At 38.5% G+C, this 22417-nt stretch overlaps 1 protein-coding gene across 2 annotated transcripts in view; it reads left to right on the top strand.

Moving 5' to 3' along the window:
* MRTFB (myocardin related transcription factor B) overlaps positions 1-22417 on the top strand; it is a 69163-nt gene that overhangs the window by 4272 nt on the left and 42474 nt on the right. For both annotated transcript variants that reach the window (XM_068206795.1, XM_068206793.1), the window contains exon 3: positions 13514-13687. In XM_068206795.1, the coding sequence (XP_068062896.1) occupies positions 13534-13687 (154 nt within the window). In that variant the 5' untranslated portion in view covers positions 13514-13533. The remainder of the gene's footprint in view (positions 1-13513; positions 13688-22417) is intronic.

Below are 22417 nucleotides of genomic sequence, written 5' to 3'. Positions count from 1 at the left end.
ATCTCAACTAGAAACACTTAAAGGCAAGGTGTGTTTAGGGTTGTGTGCAGGCTCCATGAAGAGCAGGTTTGGTAAGACTTTTGTGTCCTCTTTAGTAAATCTACAACCTTTGATTCTTATTGTGAATAAATCTGCTTTTTTAGCTGCATGTCAAAAAAAAAAAAAAAAAAAAAGGATGAACCACTGAAATGAAGACTATTTGCACTTGACAGCCAGACAGCCATGAATGTTTCATGTTTGCTTCTTGAGATGAAGAAATGCTGCTTCTTATTCCATGCTGTGCTGAGGACAGGGAACCAGTATTCCTAGCATTGTTTTTAAACATTTTTAGCACCTGAAGTTCAAGAGCCAGTGTTAGTTACAGAATACGTTATTCTTCAAACTTTCCTATTGATGTCTACCACAAAAATCTTCCATATCCTGAAACTCCAAAGCAAATGCACATTACAGAATTTGTTGAAGTGTTCAGATTACTGTTATTAAATCCAGATGTTAATGTAACAGTTTTGTACTTGTGCAATAAACTGGATCCCTCTGATTGTTGACTCAGTAGAGAGTATTTTAAGATTTCATATTTGGTCCTTGGCTTAAACATTTAATTAATGTTTGAAAAGGGGCTTTTACCTGGGCATGGTGCCAAAAGCAACAAAGTGAGAAGTCCTAGTTATATTCAGTTTTGATCTTTACACCAACTAGTGAAACAAAAATTAACAAAACAAAAAATAAAGACAAAAAGGAAACCCACAGTTTTTTATCCTTCTCAGTGAATTTATGACATAGGTAGTCCTTGTTACATACCTGAGAAGGACATGCAGTTGTGTTCATGTTTCCACATTTTGTGTCTAATGCTAGAAGGCTGCTGGAAGGCTAGGGAACAGTTGCTGAAAACTTGTTTACAAGTTCTAGAAACATTAAAATTAGTTTCTTAGTCATTCTTTAAATGTAAAGGAGGTAGCTCATAAAAATTCAGCAGAGAAACTCATTAAAATGAGTTCAAATTGTTAGTGTATTCAGTGAAGTCCAGTGAAATGGTTCTTACATCTCATGTAGAGGCAAATTTCTCAATATTTCCTACACAAAAAAGGTAGAAGAGACACAGAATTCTAGCTATTGAAATTTGTTTAATTATATTGCTGCAATGCTTAAATTTGTTCCCCATATTTTTAAATTTGAAAATGTATAGCTTGGTAAAGTTGCAGTCCAGCAAAGCTTTAAGCATGTGTTTCTGATACTAAATGGGTTGCACAGTCAAACACGTGTTTAAGGCTTTTCATGATTTAGAATCCCTGTTAGTAAAGCTTTAGGAAAGTAATGTTGTGACACAGGCAGAGCAGTGTGTGTGACAGTGTGTCTGTGGTGGCTGTCTCCTTACAGTTCTTACTGCTGGTCCTTACTGCACCTGCACACAGAACTGCACTGCTGCAGGTGCAGTTCTGTGTGCAGGTGCTGTCCTGCATTGGCAGGGGTTCAGTGTCAGTTGGGAATTAGGGGTTTGTACTTGGGTGTTGTCTAAGGGAACACCTGATGTCACTGTTAATCTCACACTGGGTTTTTGAAATTCTGCAAAGTGTGTTACCAGTCTTTCTGTAGATTGTGCATTGGCCATCGTGGCACATTACCTTGTACGTGAGTGGCTGGAAGTGTGAAAGCAAAGGAGTGTTTGTACTTTTGTAATCTTCCCTTGGTGCTCAGGCAGGTGAGGGTCTCAGGATTGGTGTATTCTGAGAATGGAGCTTGCTGAATATACTGAGATGGCTATACAGAAACTAATGGGGCTCTCCCTGTTCATTAGGGTTGGCCTGAATTCTACCATTTGTGTGTTATTTTAGGCGTTTTTGAATGGACTAATAAATCTCTCTGAACTATTTTTGAGTGTGTTTTTTTCATTATATATCACTTGGTAACTATTTTTTTTAGAATTTCATCTTTAAAAATAAAATTTTAAACATATTTTTCCATGGAAAGTACAACTAAGACAGGTACCCAAAAAGAAAAGCCTTAATGCTTTGTTAGTGTTTTTGCTAATGTTTTTCAGTATGTAATTTGTACTCTTTGTACAGCTATACTCTATTTATAAATATACTTAGTATATTTATAAGGCTTTTGTTAAAGACTTGTAACCTGTATGAGTTAGGAATTTACAGAAACAACTGTAAACCTCACCATTTTCTACTTAATGTTTTCAACACTAATTTCATTTGCAGTGTCTGGACTGCAGAATGTTTTTAATACCCAGTTTATGAGGGTAGAGCTCACTTACAGTCTTTCTAGTAAATACTTAACTACAGAGGAGTTACTGCTTTATTTTGCAATCTTTAGTATTTCTGAATTTGTATGGGTTAATTACAGTAACGCTTCTTTATGTTAATGTCAAATAATACAGCAGCACTCAAATACAAGGTACTGAGCAAATACTGTCAGTTTTTGCAAAATATAAACTGTCTTTATGGTTATGGGAATTTTAAGTCTTCCAATGTGAATCAAGCCCTAAATAATTGTCTCTAGACAGTTTTTACCAACTTTCTTTGCGTCTATGAATAACTGAGTGTAATTTGTGATTTCTTCTGGAATCAGGTCCTCCCTCCTCTGCCAGATGTTCCACCCTTCCTCTGTTCTGCCAGTTAAACCATTTGATGACTCTTTTACCAGGTCCTGCATTGGAAGCCTAGTTTTAAAAACTTGTCATGCAAAATTGGTAAAAGAGAAAAGTGGAATCTCTTGGAAAGGCTGAAATGCAGGTGGTGAGAACCTGCTCTGGCCCATAGTTCATCTTTGCTGTCCTGGGAGCGCTGTGGGCAGCAGCACAGGTGGGAATGTGCAGCCAGCCCAGCCGTTGGACATGGGGGATGGGTAAAACCCTGGGAGTGTTTCCCTTTGCTGCAGAGTAAACCACACTCACAGGAGAGCCTTGGACACAGTTCTACACCAAATGTTCCTCAAATACCTGAGGCAGCTGGGGCCTGAAGGTGGTGCAGAAGAGGATTTCATAGCGTCTCCCGTGTGCCTTCGGGTTCTTGGCACTGGTAGACTTTGGAAAGCCTAAGCCAAGCCTTGTTCTGGCTGGCTGGGGAACATGGTCAAGAAAAGGTTATGAAAGAAGGATGGTATACAGAGCATTTTTGATAGGTAAAGCTGAGTTGAGGTGATTTAGTGATAGATGGAGGATAGAAAAAATAGAGAAATCAGGAGCAGAAATCAGGAAAGTGGGTATTGAAGTGACCTGGGGAAAAAACAGCTATTGTCTGACACTAGAAAAAGAACAATGAAAATAAACCAAGAGAAAAAACTCCTTGGCTACAGTATTTATATCTGATACCAGATTATATTTAATTAATATCTTGTTTTCATCACATGATCAGTATTTTCCAACAGAGTTTCTAATAAAGCTATGTAGTATCATTTTAAAATAGACTCAAACTACAAGAACTACAGAAAGTAAATGTGTGACAGCTGCTAAGTGCAGAAATTTGTAATCTACTGTAAACAATTTTATGTTACCATCTATTTCTTACTTATTTTTAAACAAGCAGCTTTGTATGGAATTAAATATTGGAACACAATAGTTTAAGAGATAAGACTTCTTTGAAACTGGCCTTAGGCAACATAAACTCTCCTGACCCAGAGTTTCTGCCCTATTAGTTTTTAGCCAATTTCAGTAGGGAAAATGGAATTCAAGTTCATTTTAGCTTTGGAGAGCGTGAGAAATTAGTTCTTAAAGTACTGAGAGCATGGACTGTGGATTATAGCATTAAATTGTTCAGAACATCAGAGTTTTCAGGCACCATACTAATAACATACTTTTTCTGATTATTTTAGAATATGGGTGTTGATCTGGAGATTAGGCTTCATCTGTTATGATCTTGGATCTGTATTTATAAAGAAGCAATAAGTTATATTCTTTCCTGTGGTCTTACCCTATTCCTTGTTAGAAGAAATGTGTTTGATTTGAAAAGTAAAAATTTGGCTTCTGTTAAGTGAAGAGTGTAATTTTGTCTTTATCAAATTATTTATTATGCTGTTAATCATAATACTATGTGTGTGGTATATCTTCATGCTTAATTTCCAGTGTTTAGGAGTCTCAGGGCTGGGATTTTGTGGTTTGTTGTGGGATTTTTCTTCCTGGAAGTCTGCTTAACTGCATGGAATTCAGCATTCTTTCAGACTGCATCCTTGTTGTTTCTATTAAAAAAACCTCCGACTTTAATTCTTAGGAAGATGCTGTAAGGTGTAAATCTAGTGCAAATGATATAATTGCATTCAGATTGTGACCTTTTGTCACTGCTGTATAAATGAGGCCTCATGGGATTAGAAGTAAGAAACAGGAAAGAATATTGGAGGTGAACACTTGGTATAAGTCAGGTAAAGAATGCACAGTAAATAGCTGCTGCTTGAGACGTACCGCAAGTTGATTTATGTATTTTATAAATTAAACATTAATGTGTCACCTTCTAAGTTTTGCTTTTGCCCATTAGCAGATTAAATATTAAAAGTTTCATTTTCAGAAGTTGGGAGCAACAAGTTGACTGGTTTCCATGGGAGCTAATTTAAGTTACTCTTTGCATTGTTAATACTTCAAAGTAGCTGTGTTGGTCCGAATCAATATGCAGCAAAAGGTTTGTGAGAGAGAGATTTTCTTAGCTCTCCTAAGGTTTTGTGTAGGAATTGCTTAATTGAGGACCTTCTGCACATGTCACTGAATTTCAGCTCAAATATAATCATTCTGATTTTTGCAAGATCCCCTAAATTGAAGTTGCTCATAGTCTCTCATTATGCTTACATTATTTTGAATTAATGTCTAATTAGCTCTTAGTTTCTTGCTGAATGTAAATAGTATGTTAAATTCTGTCCAATAGAATTTGATTGTATTTTTAAGACACATTAAACACCAAATATTACTGTAATTAATAACCAAATTACAATAATTAAACTTTGCTAATCTCTGTAAAGTGTGTAGATATAAAAAGAAGCAAAGTATAGATTTTTCAAGAAATCTTATCTACTAGAAATGATTGTGCCATGTTCAGTCTAGTTTCTGATAGGAGGTAGAAAGCAGCACCTTCAACTGGAGGCAGTCCTGCAGTTTCTTCCTCTTTGATTTGAATCCTTGTGCTTTCCTGGCTTTGTTCAATTCAAGGGCTTGGTTTGCAGGCAGTAAAATAAACAGAATAGCACCTGCAGCTTAGTCATAAATGGGAACATCTCGCAGTATCCAAGCAAACAAATGAAATCATGGACTCATCTAACCTTTCCTGAAATGCTTCAAGAGCTTTACCAACATTCATTTCTAAGATGTTCCACTATTTTGGCTATCAAAAGTCTCTGAACATATAGGGAAAGATTATAATACAATTCATTGATAAAAGTTACTAATTATTGTCTGAGCTATCAAGTGCATTTATTATACAAAAACAAACACTTGGGTTTTGATTTTTTCCTATGTTGGCAACTTCAATTACATAAATAGATTCTTCTGGCTACACCTTATGTTGGCTGGCCACAGAAAATCATGGAGCACATGGGACCTTACTAATTCCTTCCACAAAGTTCTGTCATAGACCAGAAGAATTGAACTTGCTTTTGGGCTGATTAATCCGAGTTGATCTCACAATTACTCAAACACTCCTGCAAAGCACTTCATATTAAAACTGAAATTAAGAACTTTGGGTTTTTTATTAATTGGAATTCAAGTAGGTAGCTTTGGAAGTCATATGTCACTATGTTTCATTGTAAAAAAAAATTACCTAAATATGTAGACATTTATGAGGGTGAGAATCTAGGCATCATTTGTTTGCATACCACACTAATGCAGATAGCTGTTGTTTGGTTTGTTTCTTTGTTTCTTTGCCTTGCTAAATTAAGGTGCAAAACTGACCTTGTGTTGCTTTGTAAACTCAACCCAAATGTATTTGTTGCCTATGTTAATGTCAGCTTTTTAAATTAGAGTATTAAAGCAAATTTAGAATATTGACAATCAACATCATCTTCACAGAGTGAAAAATAGGAGTGTCATATTTAGATTTTTCTATTTGCACACAAGGTATTTCCATATACAGTAACATCTAAACAAGATACTACTTCATGTTTTGCCTATATAGTTTTAAGTATTTTTATGAAGCTCTTTATTTTAATAGAACTAGTGAGGATATGTGCTATGACAGCTTTGTATTTATTTAATCAAGTGGAACCAGCTGAACCACTTAACATGTCCTTAAGAGAAACATTGTTTTTTAAGACTATCCGCAGAAAAGATGAGATTAAATCAAATTATGTCTGCTCATATGGTGATTAAAAGTAAAAAGTTTTGAGGTCTGTGCCTGAAGTCCTTCACTTACAACAAGTTATGGGTCAACGTTTTCTACACTTCAGGTATTGTGGCCGGAATTCTGGTTGCTGCTGAGTGCTCAGGCAGCAGCTCTTAGGGAAGAGGGACTTAGTTGTAGATGAAATAGATCATTGTCCTCTCGTGATTCAGAGTTTTCAGCACAAATCTTTATGAACTCTGCTGCAAACACTGCAAGTTAACACAGCATAGCTTCTGCTTATGAAGCATTGTGTCAGTAGAAGGTAAATTGAAAGCTGTCCTGGGTTATCAGGGTGGGTTAATGGATGTTTACTTCCATGCTGGGTCTTAAACAGCTCTCTAGAGATGAGCATCTCTCTTGCAGGGTGGAATAGCAGAGCAGTTCAGACTTCTCCTTAAAAATGGAGGTTGTTGACTGTGTGGTGCCTTTAAGAGGCAGTTAATTTTAGATTTTACTTTTTGTTTGGTCCCTCAGACCGATTTATTGATTTTGGTGCACACTGTGGAGTTTGTCAGCTGTTTCTTAAAGGAAGATGACATCGTTGAACAGTTTTATATAATTAGTAAACAATTTAAACATCACTTTTGTACGAAGGTTTGGGTTCTGTTTCAGTGATGACTGTTGTGCATATTGAACCTTTGCTTGCTTTATTTAAAATATTTGTAAGAAGTTTAGCATTTTAAAAAGGTTCTATTATTATAATGTTAAAGCCCTTGAAATGTGAATACAGAAGATAGTTGTAATATTTACAACTATTTAAAACATTTGAATCCTGAAGGTATTTAAACACTAAGCTTCACAACATTGCTATGAGGTAGATTCTTTCCTGTGAAGGTTTATGTGTAGCCCAGATTTCATGAACTCTTGTTTGAACAGGTTAGTTTGAGAAGGCAGTAATGTGAGAAAAGAATAGATAAATCATCTCTATGGCCCTGCACAGTGACAGGGTAGGCTTTAGTTTCCCCACACTTTAATGGAGCTGTGGGAGGTTGCCTTTATTCCTCACAGCCCCACACTGCAGGGTAATTCATTTGCACTTAGCAGGGCTCAGCTCCCATTACCAATTACTGTGATTTTTTTTTTTTTCCTACCTGGAGGTAGCAGTGGAGGGAATGTATCATCAGGGATTCTCCTGACTCAGCCCCAGCCTCTGTCCAGGTACAAGTAATTCTCTATACATTACCTCATGGACGATGTGCATTCGCCACTGTAGCTTATTCATTTTTCGTTTTTTGATCAGTCCAAAGGCTTAAGATTTAAAGACTTCCTCTGAAGAATTACTGAAGAGAATCTCAGTGTAGCATTGTCATCAAAATCTGCAGAAGTGTTAAAAGAGTTTCTGGAGGTCTTTCGGTGTCTGTTCAGTGGTATTAATTTAGCTAGAGCAGACAGTTACAAAAATTTAATCTCAGTTATTTAATAAAAGTGGACATTTTTCTGCAGTATCGACCAGCCCAGTCCTGTTTTTAAAGAAATGAATAGTAATAATGAGTTTTTCATAATGCATAATCCAAGGTGATTACTCATGGTTAGTCAGCTGCTGATATTTTTCATCTTTTTCTGCCTTTGTATAATTGCCTTCATAAAAATAGCTGTATGATTTAAATCCTTATTGCCCTGTGTTCGACCACAAAACTTAATTAAGTTTATCAACACTAAGTTTTAACTGTAAGATTGCAGTTTCTCTTTCAATGTGGTAATGAAATGTCAGTTTTCATGTCAAAGTTCACGTGCTGCAGTAAGGTGCTGTGTGTAGGAAGGCTGTCAGCCCAGCAGAGGTGAGGCTGTGCCTGTCCCATCGGGGCTCGTGCCCCCGCAGCCCTTGCTGCGTTTCTGAGCTCCAGCAGCCGCTGTGGCTGGGCTGAGGAGCGTCACCCTCTTTGGAGCACAGCCTCTCTTTGGTGTTGCTCCCGGAGCTGATGGAGATGGAGACTGCAGCCAAACCATGATTTGTTTCTGTATTTCTCTTTACCCTTGCTGATAGGCAGCATGGCAAGAGGAGCCATCCTTTAAAACCCTGCATCTCTTCCTCTCCTTGCAGTGGGTGTTCCATCGCAGGGCTTGTCTCCGGGAAGTGACTCCCGTAACTTCCAATTCCCGGACTGTTCAGTGGGCTGAATGTTCCCGACTCCTTTGTTTATGTTCAGGCCTGACGTATGTTGATCCTTGGAAGAAAGGAGAGACTGAGCATTCCAAGGATCTGACCACTGGACTGGAGTAATTTGTAGCCTAGGAAGGAAGTTTGCTGTAGGCTTGTGTAGGCATAGGTAGGGTCTGCTGCATTCTGAAAGCACAGTCCTTCCCCTTCATGAGAAGGGAAGGGGAATTGCCAAGTCAGTCTCAGATTGTGACTTCTCACATTCTCTCAGGTCATTGGTGCCCACTGCTCAAATAGAAGGAATATTTAAAACTGTAACAGCCCCTGAAGTCCTTATTGGCCTCAGTGTCAGAAATCACTGTTCCCACTGCACAGATCTCCAAGTCTTTCCAGGCACTGACAGGAAGACTAAACAGCTTAATGCAGTGGCTTGCCTTGGCAGCTGTTAGATCTGCTGGATCTCACACTTTTAAAGGATCTTTTTTAGTGTTTTCTGAGACATTGAAGAAAAAGGTAAGAAAAAACAAATGGAACATTTTACATCTCAAGTATTTTCCATTTTACATCTCGAGTATTCATTCAAGATTCTGGTGTATTACAAACTGCTAGAGTTTTAAATTTTACTGAGTTTTATAAATGGAGAAACTGAGTGCTCATGTTCACACCATGATTCTGTAAATCCTGGAGTTGAAATTGCTAGTATCTGATGACTGTTAATTCAATACTGTACTGGGTACAGTGACCCAGGTTCCTTGCAGGTGTGAGTGAGTGAGCAGTGTTAATGTCAGCCAGTTGACTTGGCCAAAACTTGAATGCATTGTCATTCTTGAACTGTGGTTTTCCAGCAGATTGCTAAAATAAAAGCTGATTTACTACTGAAGTGTCATCCAGATTTCAGAGCTTGTGCCAAATAAAATACCAGTTCTGGTGTCTCAAGTAGCCGGGAAATATAAGATTTTTCCAAGGAAATACATTTTGTCTTTTGAAGATAAAATGTTTAAAAATAAAAGGAGCGTTTGTCTTCAGCAGTTAAGAAGATAGCAACCACCTACAATCTGTGAGAACACTTACATAAGGCTCATACATTGTACAGGAGTTCTGGTTTCCCAGTGCTGGAACACTGTTTCTATGTACTTGTCAGGGAAATGTGAACCAAAGCCTCCTAGCAGTGCTGATGCAGATTCTATTTTGATAATGTATTCTAAAGGCTAAGTAGGAAAATAATTTTTATCTAGTTTTCACTTTACTACTCTTAAACATTTTGCTGAATTCTATGTTAAAAAATCCCAGCCCAACAAACAACCAGCTAGCTGTAATAATTTAGGACTATTGGAACAACTTTGTAATGTGATTTTTAGTTTCTGGAAATAAGTTGGTACTATGCTTTCCAACAGTTCATAAACAGAAATGGTTTTCCTACCTAGCAGAGTGATGGTTCACATAACTTTAACTTCAGGTATCTTAGTTGCAAGGAAGAGAGGGAAAACCCCTTGAGTGACAACTGATTTTTGTCAGATCAGCCTGGTATAAAAGGCGCTTTCTTGGATTATGTTAAGTAGAATATTGAAACTTTAGTAGAACGGATTTTTTAAAATTGTATTTTCCTGTACATGTTTTTACTATTGAGTTTCATTTATGTTATTAATATACTTGTGTATAGGTGTACTTCAGTTCGGGGTTACACAGATAATGGTTACCATCTGTAAATGCAGATGGCAGATCTGAAGTGATTCTTCAGGATTGAGGAGGCTTCAAACAAATGAGAAAGGGGAGGTAAATTGTTATCTTTAATGTAAAATATGAGAGTATCATGGGCCTTACATTCTAAATCAGAGGTTTCTCAGTTTTGCACATGGTTGCTGGATAAAGTGTTTATCGTACAGGGTTTGATTTTAAACAAGGGGATCAAATGTTTCCTACTACTCACTTTTGCATTTGAATTGTTAATGTACAAACAATTGGTTATATTAGATTCATCAGAATGAAATTACTTCTGAAGACTGAAAATAGATGGGAGACATTATGCATATCTTTAGTTGAGTTTTATGTTAAGTAAATGCTGCTGGTTGTAGCCTGCACCTGATGCTAAAGCAGTTGTATTCATCTGGAGCAGTTGAAATGAGTGTGCTAGAAAATGGTAATGGTTTATTATCATACGTGCAGCAGTGTAAAAATATGTTTACAGAGATACTTACAGATGTATTTTGTCCTCATTTATTTCTTTTTTGTTTGTTTGGAAATATATTTATAAAAGTTATTTTTAAGTTCCCAAATTAGTTATTTCAATTGATAAGGAAAACTCTGTGCCAAAGACAAACTAATAATTTCATTAATGCCAAGATCAGGAGTTGTCTTCAGAAAGCTGAACAGCTGAATGAATTCTTTACTAGATTCTAATAAAACAAGATATAAGAATCAAATTAATTGTTTATATTTTATTATTACAAGTCTTCAATTTGTCATCTTTATATTTTTTAGAAGTTCTGTTCATTGATTCAGTAAGGAGCTGTAAGAATCCTGGTGTATCTATGCCAGATGTTCATGATGTACGTCAATGATTTTTTTTTTCTCCCTACAAAAAAACCCTGGAAATATTGGGTGGGGATGTGTGTTTTCCTTTTTGGGGGAGGTTAAGAGAATTTGTTGTTCTTAGCTCAGAAATATTTCTGTAGTCTGATACAGCAGCAGTTCATAAGTAATAATGAAAAGAAATGAGACCAAAATGTGATTTGAGATATAAGTAAAGAATTTGAGGAATTTAGACTTTCTGGGAATACTAGAGTGTCTTTTGTTCAAAGGTTATATAGCAACATAGCAATAGGGTTGTTCTAGTGTTAAAGGAGCATTTGAGAACATACCTGGGTTTCTAGGAGCCTATCTAAAAGATTTAGGAATAGGGAAGTGCAGTATCTGGGACTTTACTGTGAATTGGAAAGTTTAAAATGAGGGTTTGAGTTCTGCACTGCAGAACTTTGGATTTAGGAGTTTCCTAATGATGACATTCATGAACTGTATAAAACTCCAGTGAAAACGAGGTCCTGAGAGTCATGATCAGCAGGAAAAGAAATTCTGTGTGAAGCAGGTGGGCAGAGCATTCATACTGAGGTTACCTAGAGATGGTGAAATCACCTGCTTTGGAGATTTTCAGAAGCTGGCAAGGCAAGTTCCTGAGAGCTGGTAATCCCATTAGACGGGGGATAGACTCGATGACCTCCAGAAGGTCCCTTCCAACCTGATCTATTAATGTTCAAACCACAGCTCAAGCACATTTTGTGTGGGAAGTCAAACTTGTTTTGAGTTGTGCTGCTGTGCTGCAATTAATTGCATGCTGTTTCTCAGTTGGATCTGGACAATAAACCCACACTTCTGTACATTCCTGAAACAAAAATTAAGAGATGGACATGTTACCAATTCCACAGTGCGTTGTAGAAGTGGTGAAATCAAGCTGGTTTCATTCAAAACATGATGTTTACTTATCTGTCATGGGGAAAAAATTAGTCAAAGCTAACCTGCAGCATAACAAATGCTTTAGTACAAGAAGGTGTTTCTATTAATTTCATCTGGTTTGAAAGCATCAATACAACTCACGTGGCTTAATCTCTTTGAAAAGTGACTCCAAGGCAACTCATAACTAGTAAACTGCAGATAAAATGCTGTGAATATGAACTGATAAGCAGCTACATTTTCAGTTAAATTCTGCTCTGAAGAGACCTGCTTGGTTAATAATGTACTTAATTTGTATGAGTGAGTGGGAGTTTGAGGAGAGTGTAATGTCAGGAAATCGAGTGAGAGCTGAGTAAATTATGCTTCTAGAAGCTAAGAACAAAGAAAAAAACTCTTGCATAACAGTAAGTTAATATGTCTTCATTTAATGTGAAAACTCCAGTTGGTAACTAGGGAAAATAATGAAAAATATGCACGTAACCATGATAATTGTTCTATTTAGGTGTATATCAAGCAGTACTTATATTTCTTATTTTTCAATTCACACTTTCAGAACATGATTCCCTACTCTTTTGTACTGTAGGCCATTCTTTGGTGGTCATGATAATTTTTTGTCATCTTGGTTTTTTAAATATCATGTTAACACTTGAAATATTTTGGTATTGATCATTGAAACATATTGCATTTTCAAAATTCTGAATACACACCCCAATACACGTGGTGTTTATATTCAGAATATTTGAAGCTTAAGGCTGAGTATGGCAAGTGGTTGTGTTTCTTAAGAAAAATAATTTAAAATTAACAAAAAGTCTCACAAGAATAAGACATTTCTTCATTTTTCGGAGTTGGATCTTTCTGAGTTGTTCATATGTCATATCATTCAAGTTTCCAAGAATCCAGGGACAGGACTTCATTGATGTCCATGTTGATTTATTGAAATTTTAATGACTTGATAGTTCTGTGAGGTATAAAAAGCCTGTACCAGTAATTCATACTTGTGTCTCTCTTTACTGTAGATTAAGTACTACACTAATGATAGAAAGGAAGCATATAGTAGTAAATTGGGACTTTAATTCAACTATTCAATAAGTAGCTAGTGTGTAGTAGAATTAATTTAAAAATATTTATGGCTAAAAGCCTTGCTGGAGAGACTGAGGATTAACTAGTTCTGATGTAGTCCTTTGGTGGTGTGAAGTCCTGTATAAGTACTGACATGGATTTGGGATCTGGAGGAGAGTTGTGCAGAGCTTCAAAAGATAAAAATCCATTTGTATGTTACAATACACATAGCAAATAATACAATGCACAATAACATAAAGCACAATATATTCTCTAATAGAAGCTATTGGGGAAAAGGGGTGTTGTGCTGATATGCGGATGGGGACACAGGGTGGGGCACAGGAGCTTCTGGACATCCATCGTGAGGGTTAACACTGGGTGATGTTTCTGTCAGTGTGAGCAGGGGAACTGTCCTGCTTTCTGTTAAATTGCCTCTGACTACATTTCTGCCAACCCCGTAATATTTGTGGGAAATCAGTAGGTAATGTCCGTAATTCTAAGGCCGAATTTTGCGTGCGAAGCCCAGATGTGAAGGCAGAGCAGTGTCTGAGGCGTTTGTCGGCGTTGCCGGAGCAGAGAGTCACCAGAGCCGCGTTGTTTCTTTCCGCAGAGCGCCGAGGCGTGCCCAGGATGGAGCCCGCGGGGCCGGCGGACGGCGAGGACGAGCCCGGGCCCCCGGCGCGGCTGGCGCCCAGCCCGCACAGCGAGGCCGTGGCGCACGAGCTGCGGGGGCTGTCGCTGCAGCCCAGCCCCTGCCTGCCGCCCCTCACCGAGCGCAAGAACGGTGAGTGAGGGAGGGAGGGGGGGAGCGGGCGGTGACCGCGAGGGACTCTCCTCGCTCGCTCCTGCCGCGTCCGGCTGCTGCGGGATCTTGGAAGTCGGTCCCGGGAGCTTCACCCGCCAGGGCAGCTCTCGGAGCAGCAGCAGGCACTGGGACCTAGAGTGGAGTTGAGGAGATTTTTAACTTTTAGTTTAAAACTACAGCTGGTGTATACTACAAGTATTGATGAAATATTTTTGAGAGTGGTATTATTATCAGACAAAAAGGGATAATTTTCAATAATGGGTTTTTTCTGCATAAGTAATACATAATTAATGTTTTGCATTCTATCCCACAATTTTTAATTCAGTGTTAGAATACTTCTGGAAAATTTGTTTTTTCTTAGTTTCCTGTAAAACTAAAATGGATGAGGTAGGTATCTGTGTCCCGTCAAACTTCCAGCCAAACTATTGCTCATCTGTAAGTTCAGATTTAGTAATTTTGGTTAATTTGGTTAGAAACAATTTTTTGTAGAAACTATGAAAGTCAGAAGCAAATTTGTAAAAGTGAACTTTGAACTTGATGGATTCACATTTAAAGTAGTTTTAATAATTTAATATTTTTACTTTTTACCAAAAATTGGATATTTGCAAGAGTATTTTAGCATGTCACTACTTTATAAAAAGTCTATAAGTGTAAGAGATTGCAGTTCACAGAAATACAGTGGCACTTAAAATCTGAAATGTCTAAGGGTATTTTTTTGGTAGGATATTTTTATGCAGGAAGCATTATGCTTGCTGTGAGCTCTGGTAGTGATCCTTTAAACCTTTTGTTTACTTGAATGAGTCTTTTGGCAGTAGTCCAGTAGGAGGCTGAACTGTTCTAGTGTTCTGCAGTGTTGTTAAGCTGACTTGCACAAGTTAGTACAGAAACTGTGTTTCCAGCTTTTCCAATGTCACTGCAAGGGTAGGAGGCTTCTGCTCTGGTTTGGTTTTGTTTACCATTGAGGTAATCACAGCATGCCTGGGTGAGCCAGCAGTCCCTGGAGCTGTTACTACCTTCTCCTTTTTCACATTTTCCTCCTCTCCCCTGCCCTCTGCCCCAGAGATCCCAGTCGCAGAGCAAAGCAGGAGTAAGAGCTGGGGTGGGCAGAGCTCGGTGGGTTTGCTGCAAATTCTCATGGTTAGCTTAAGCTCCGGTGGAATTATTGTCCCTTGAGTTTACAAAGGAACATTTATATGCTGTGCCAACTCTGTCAAAGAGGGTTTAACTTCCAGCAGAGGATCAATAACAAAACAGTTGGAGTGCATTAGGAGCTTAAGATTTTCTAGGCACTTATTACATGCAGGTATTTAGTCCCTGAACAAAGACAAACAGATAATTTTGGGAGGTGGATGTTGTATGTCAGTCTCCTGGACTGTCATAATTTTAAGGTTCTCCTATTTCATTTGAGCTGTTTTCAAGTTCATGGCTGTGGGTAATACTGTAATGCTAATGAAACTAATTTCAGGTTCTCATTAATCTGTATTTTTCTGGATAATTGGGCAGTACATGCAGTGCATTGATCATGTAAGCATGTGCCCTGTGTATTGAAGTGGTTTATCATGCCTGTTCTCTGGAGGCCAACTCTTGCTCCACTTGCTAAAAAGCAGCAAAAGTTCTTATTTCATTGGTTCTGGTCTTCACACTTATCACCTCCTGAGCGATGACAGAGATGTGTCTGTGACTGGCAGTCTCATGACAGCCATGGCTGTACAGTCCCTCTCATGAGCAGTGGGCCTGCTCACATACATGGAGTTTGAGAAACAGGCTCTGCGTTTGCATTCCTGCCTGAAGGATGCCAGGTTGGGTCCAGTATGTGCTTTTTAGGCAAGATGCTGTGTCCTTAGGAAGGACAGCTTGGGGGAAAAGTGACATGGATGAGGCTCTTTGGAAGCAGGAGGGAGAAGACTGATGCCTGGGTGTTGAGTTGGGCTGTGGTGGAGGAAGGCTGACAAGAGTAGCAGCAGTGTGGCACAGCCCAAGTACCAGTCAGAACAATGTGCTGCCCACACACTGTACCACAGTTTCACGAGCTTCTGTCTGAGAGCCAGGAGGTGGCAAGGGAGGGAAGGATAGGCTGTCTGCTGCTGACAGCAGGAGGGTGGATGGGAATGATGCTGCCTGCAGCTTTCCAACCTGCTGTTTCAGAGCCAAATGATGGGAAGGGATTGCACATGTAGATACCATCAAAAAAAGGAAGTAGTGCATGACCAGAGCTTTTTGCATGCTGAATTAATACTCTTCCAGAACTGGTGAGCATGCCACTATGGCTGGAATAGGGAGCTGTGAAGGGCTGGCTGTGAGGAGCCATGCAAATCATTATTTCAAGGTACATGTAAAATAGAAAACTCCTAGCTTGTGTTTTACAGCAGCCTCTCTTGGCTCTGCAGTGCCTTCCTTGACTATCTCATTGTGCCAAACTCTTCTTGTGACAGTGGCTTCTAGTTTCTGAAAAAGAGACATGTTTCTGAAAAAGAGACATGTAAGTTGCTCTTGTGGGGTTGTCATGCACAGGTGGGAGTCTGGTTATATTCTTGTAAAATGAGTGGATAAGTGGCTGGCACCTGTCTGGGCCATTGAGTGCCCTTCAGCTCTGCATTTTGGCCATACATCGTGTCAGAAGGGGAGTGTGCCCATTCCCTGCCCTTTGTGTGGTGTGGAGAAGCAGTTCTGTTCCAGGCAGTGAGGGCTGTGAGGTGTCTTCTCCTCCAAACTCACAGCCAGCATAGGAATGGGATTGCTTCTGCTTCTCTTTGGGGTTGTGCATCATGAAGTGGAGGAGGATAGAGAAGGTGGTGTTGTGCCTCCCCTGGCTGGCAGCAACTGTTCTCCAGCAGAATTGGGCTAACGGAGAGAAGAACCAAGAGTCTTGGATATTTTGTAGGAAAAAAGCCTTGGGACAGTGAACATCTTGAAGTAAAAGCAAGACTGGTAAAATCTTAATTAGGAGGAAGCAGCCCAAAGACAGCAGTGCCCCTGGCTGTGTAAGAACAGGGACACTCAGGAGGATTGACCCTGAGGCACCGAAGGTCAGGTGAGAATTGCAGCTTCCTGTGGGGCTGGAGAGCCTGTGGGATATTGTGAGGAATTCAGGGGAAGATGGAACACACACACACACACACACACCCCAACACAAACAAAACAAAATACTCCAAATGGTGTATATTGAGTCGTCCTAAGGGACCAGTCGAGTCAGCTGGGAGAAACAGTTCTTAAAATAACTGAATGAAATCCACATCTCACTTAACCTAATGGTATTATTTAAATAAATTTGATGATCCAAGGGATTTTTTCTGGCATCTAAGAGTTGTGGTATATTAGTTTGCTTGTTATGTCTTATCTTCCACTCCCTCAGTATGTAGCACTGGTAATGTGCATTCTTGGCATAGTTTTATGGCTTCTGAACAAATTCTCAATCCTCTGTGCAATTAATAGATTTGAACTGCAAATTTGGTATTAGGGAATCAGGTGAGATTTGGGACATTCTTGCATCTGTGTATGACAGGTTTTTCTCCACTCCTCTAAGATCAGTGATTAGGTCTGTTTTTTCCTCTTGTAATGATATATAGGTAGGTCACTCTGCTAAGAGTTTATTTTCATGACAGAGCTGGGAGAGACACAGTATAGAAAAGATGGCTAGTGGAAAGACTAGAGAACAAAACAATGGAAAACTTAGTTCTGATTAAAGTAATAGCTTGGCAGGGAATATAATTGAAAAATCATCTTAAATTCAGCAGTTTCGTAGTCACTAAGATGAAAGCAGTGAGATCTGGAAAACAGCATGCAGATATTCTGATTAACAGCACCACCACCAACAATAACGTCAACAAACCAAACATAAAAATCCCCCACAAATCAGACCTCAAAGGAAGTGTATCCTGAAAGGCCTATCTAGATAAAGCAGTGCACAATTTCTGTAAGCTTACAGTAGAAATGTGTGTCTGCATTTATAGTCATAAATAATGTGTGTGTGTACAGAGGTGGTCCAGAGAGACTGTGGAATCTCCACCCATGGAAATACTAAAAATCAGACTGGGCACTGTCCTGGGCGAGCCTGTTCAGCTGACCCTGCTCCAGCAGCACTTGGGCCAGGGGATCTCAAGAGGCTGCTGCCAGCCTCAGTGATTCTGGGATTTGTCTTTCCATTAAGGTTTTAATAGCCCATGGAACATCCAATGCAAATATTCTATTAAATAATCTTTGCTAGGAACACACAGCATATCGTAACTAATATATATATTTCTTCATGCTTTGGGTTTTTGGTAGTGCTCTGTTTTTTGGGGGGAGTTTGTTTTTTGGGTTTTGTTTGGTTTTTTAACATGTCAATAGAAAAAAACAGAAGTTCCTTGGTCTCCCGGTAAATATTTGAATGTCATCCTGTCTGTTCTGAGAGGAGAGCGCAAACTGAGTAGGTACTGATTTCCCAGTAAGTCTGTCTTTGTCATTGGTACTGCCAGTTCCCACAATCCTAGCATTCCCAGGCCATCAGTCAGTGTCTACAAGGAACAATTTTCAAATATTAAAGCATGTGAAAAGACATACAAGCCAAAACTCAGAGATCTCTGGGGACTGTGACCTCTTAAATGGAATATATTCTGACATTTTCACAGGCTACATGAAAGAATTCCAGAAGGGTCATTCCATTTGGTAAACTTCTAAACAAACATTCCATCATTTTAGTTTGATTTATAGATATTATTTTTTTTAATTATCTGCTTATTGTGAAGAGATTAACACAGGAGACATGACCTGTGACTGACTCAATTCAAGGCATCTGGTATATGTGAAATCCTGTTGGAGGGCCTGGCATTTGAGTGATTACAGGAGATACAGAAAGCATGTTTTCCTTTAAAGAGATCACTTGATCAAACTGTCTTATTCTGACCTTTTTTCTTGAAATTCCTTGTGCATAACTAAATGCATAGCTAGAAAAGAATGTTAATTCTAAATTCCACTGTATAATTGTTTTAAGTTGTTAGAACTAGGTCCTAACTGCAGATGTTGTCATTGAAGTGTCAGTTTATGACAGAGCCCCTACAGGAAGGTAACACAGAGCAAACAGAACTGGCACTTGCTGTGCAGCACTTATTATAGGCAACTTTTTCAAATCAGAGGTAGCACAGTGGATGACTAAGTATTGTCCTCTACAGGATATATATATGCAGTTAAACATAGATCTGTATAGTTAAACATACACAAAAATGCACATTTTTATGTGCTCTATATACACATTTATAAAATATTTATTAATTTAGATGAGTATATGGGCAAGACCAAATGGAAGGTAGTTTTCATTTAAGCAACGAACACTGCCAACATATGTCCTCCCTTAAAAGGAATTTGTGTGGGTTTTAGTGGGAGAAAAGAAGTAGAACATGCAGACTTATAAATTTGACATCACTGCAAGTGTTTGGTATTTTTCTGGGAAGGGTGACTGAGGTAGATGGTGACCATTATTTGTGTTTTTTGGGTCTTTGTTGCCACAATGGTGGAGAATATAGGCAGAACAGAACTCCCCTAAAACAATTCCCCTTAATTAATAATTTGAAATAATGTTCTTAATATTTACAGAAGTAATAGAATAAATTATAATAGGGGTTATGTAAACTGATGCTTTAGTTTGTATAGTCAGAGCACTGTTTTCCTGTGTGAAGAAATTATTACACCATGATTGAGAACTAGATTATTCTAACACAATATAAAGCACCAAGATACTCATCAAGGTGTTTGTAAAGCCAAGGTGAAATAGATACTTGAGTAATTAGTCTTTTTTCCCACTTGAAAATGTTGTTGTGGTAGTGAAAGAGTTTAAACACCCAAGGGCATTTGGTTTGGTTTTGTTTTTCTTTTTGATGGGATTGCGAAGGAAAGAGTTCCATATGATGTGAAGAGTTGGAATGTACTGTTAAAGCAATTGTTGCTTAGTTACTTGGTGTTTAATAAGGTTGTGAAGCAGCTCCCAGTGATGTCACTCAGCACATCACTGATGCTTCACCAGATAAGGGTTTGTTGTGAGGGGCAGGCAGGCACTGGGGAGGTACTGTGGGGCTGCATTGCTTCCTCCTGTACTTGGGAATTGCGGTTAATATCTACTAGACACCTCCACTTTTTAAATAACACTTTTGCTGTAGGCTGAAGGTTGGCAGAACACTTGGGAGTCTGTGTTGCAGAAGGATGGAAGGAAGAAGCACTCGTGACCTTAGATGTAAAGCAAACATTTGTGAAAAATTTGTGCAATACATTGCTGTTAAATGAGATTCTGGCTTATGGAACTGACAGAAATGTTCCATTCTGAGGCCTTTTTTCTTCATTTCACCCACTCTTACGCAGTATATTCAACTTCAATTGAAATTCAAATGAGAGGTACTTCTGCCCTCTGAAAATAATGCAAATTCTAACATTTCATTTTCACTGAAACCAAGACTTGTTGAGTGTCTTTTACTTCAGCTTCTGGTTTGGGTACACTGATGCAGTTTGTAATGAAGTTCAAACCTGTAACTGAAAAATACAACGTGCAGGACTCAAGATTTTCTTTCAGCTGAAAAAGATACTTTGGTTTTGTTGTTTGATAGAAACTGGTCTCTCAGCCACAGTTTTGTTTCTAGGTCATTTTAGGTTTCTCTGTGATCCTCAGTTTCATTTTGCTATTTGTAATGTTAAAAGCAGCTCATTTGAAACAGGTACATGCTCAAATTGCAGACATTTTATGTCCAATGTTTAGTTTGGAATTGAGTAGTTCTGTCTATTACAAAAGATTCTCTGTTTAAATAGCAGTAGAAAGAGAAGATGAAAAATTTGCAATTTGAAAAAGTTATCTGCCTGCTTTTAACAATGCCATCAATTTCAAATGACAATCCAAATTCCAGCTCACTTTTAGACACTGAACACAAAATAATTTCAAACTCTGAGTGGAATTGTAAGATCCCAAGCTTTTTCTGTCCCTAATTTATATTGTGTAATTCATGAGTTGTTCTATTAACTGTATTACTGCTAAAATAAAGAGTACTCAAAGAACAAACAAGTTACTATTGTTTCACTAATACTCTAGAGGATTTTTTGTGGTAGGCCAAAATGGGTGATTTGGATGGGATGGTATTAAGTTCCCACTTGTAAAGTCACAATTACTTTTCATAGAAATGTGGAATTAGCGTCCTTTAAAACCAACAGCAAAAGTAACTGAAATACAAAGCAGTTTTTATCTGTCAAAACAATCTTCAAGGCAGATACTGCCCAAACATAGGTAGTGTGTTCCATGTATCAGTGTGGTGATGACAGAACTTCTGCTATTTCATAAGAGCTTAAAAAATTACCATCAGATTTGAAAGTGCATGAGTAAATCTGAGGAGTCATTGTGATGCTTTAGCAGTCACAGGTGAGAAGGTATGTAAACCATTCTAGAGGAGTTACAAATTTATTTCATTTGGCAGGGAAGAAGGAGTCCTAAAATGGCAGGTGGGTCAGCACTGGGGTCAACAGGCAGCACTCTGCCTTGCTTCACATGGGACCTGCTCAGGACCCCTTTGAACACCTGGGCATTGGCAGTGGGCAGGTGAATTTAGTACTGGAATGTGCTAACAGGGTTTCTGTTCCTTCTAGTACAGCTCTTAGGAAGGTTGACAAAGTCCATCATAAGAACATGCACTTTTCCCACGTTGCAGTGCTGTGGAGCTGGGAATTGTGAGATGCCTCCAGGTGCCTGTGAAGCTGTCCCACAGTTCTAGACTGTTCCAACAGACATGTTGAGATGATGATTAGTTTTTCTTTGAAGCCTTATCACTAAAAATATAAGAACTATATTGTTGCACATTCAAATAACCAGTAAAACCAAGTTATCAATTGAGCTTGGATTAAGGTATTTTCAAGACTGCTGGGAAAACAAAAGGTTGTTTGAATAGGAATATTTTTTCATGATGTAGGAGATAAGTGTTATTCTTCATGCAGGGACTTAAAAGAAACTTATCCCTGAGCAGAATATCCAGATATTCTCCATATTCGCAGCGTAACTGAATCTGGAGCAGAACTATTTCCTTCCTCAAATGCATCTTTTCTTTGTCTTCATTTGTTATGCCTGCCCTCACCCAACTATTCCATATTGTATAGCATTTATTGGCAATGGTAGTATTTGGTTACATGAAAAATACACAGCATAATTTTGACCTTTCATCTCTCCTAGTCTGGACAAGAATTTCCACATTCTTATTTTTCATGTGATTCCTGCTTTTCTTACTAAAGATTTTGCATGTTATTGTTGAGATTTTCGGATCAGACTTCTTAAAGGTCTTCTAAAATTTTCATCTCTGTGTTAGGCTTGTATTGAACTAAGAGGTGAAATGGAAGCAAAATATGAGGTATAACTCCAAGTAGCTGAAGCATAAGCACATTGATCTGCTGTGGGGTAGCTACCCTTGGAAGGGGGAGGAGTGGATGGCACAAACTCCTGGCTAAACTCATCTTTCTGAACAAGATAAATGCTCCTGAAGGCTTGAACCGCTCCCACCCAGCTGCTGTTACTGTGGTCAGCTTTCACCTGAGCACTGGGCACTCTCAATTTATATAAAGCACTATAAAGGGATAGGAATGGATAGAACGTCCTTCAGAAATACGATGTTTGAAGAAAAATGTCTTCCTCTAGCTTCTTTAATTACACATTTCCTCATTAGAGCATGGAATTTTTAAAATTTCAGAATACTGTTTTCTGAATCATTGGGAAAT

Source organism: Anomalospiza imberbis, chromosome 16, assembly GCF_031753505.1.
Source record: "Anomalospiza imberbis isolate Cuckoo-Finch-1a 21T00152 chromosome 16, ASM3175350v1, whole genome shotgun sequence".
Classification (NCBI taxonomy): Eukaryota; Metazoa; Chordata; class Aves; order Passeriformes; family Viduidae; genus Anomalospiza; species Anomalospiza imberbis.
This window is presented reverse-complemented; position numbering and strand designations above follow the sequence as displayed.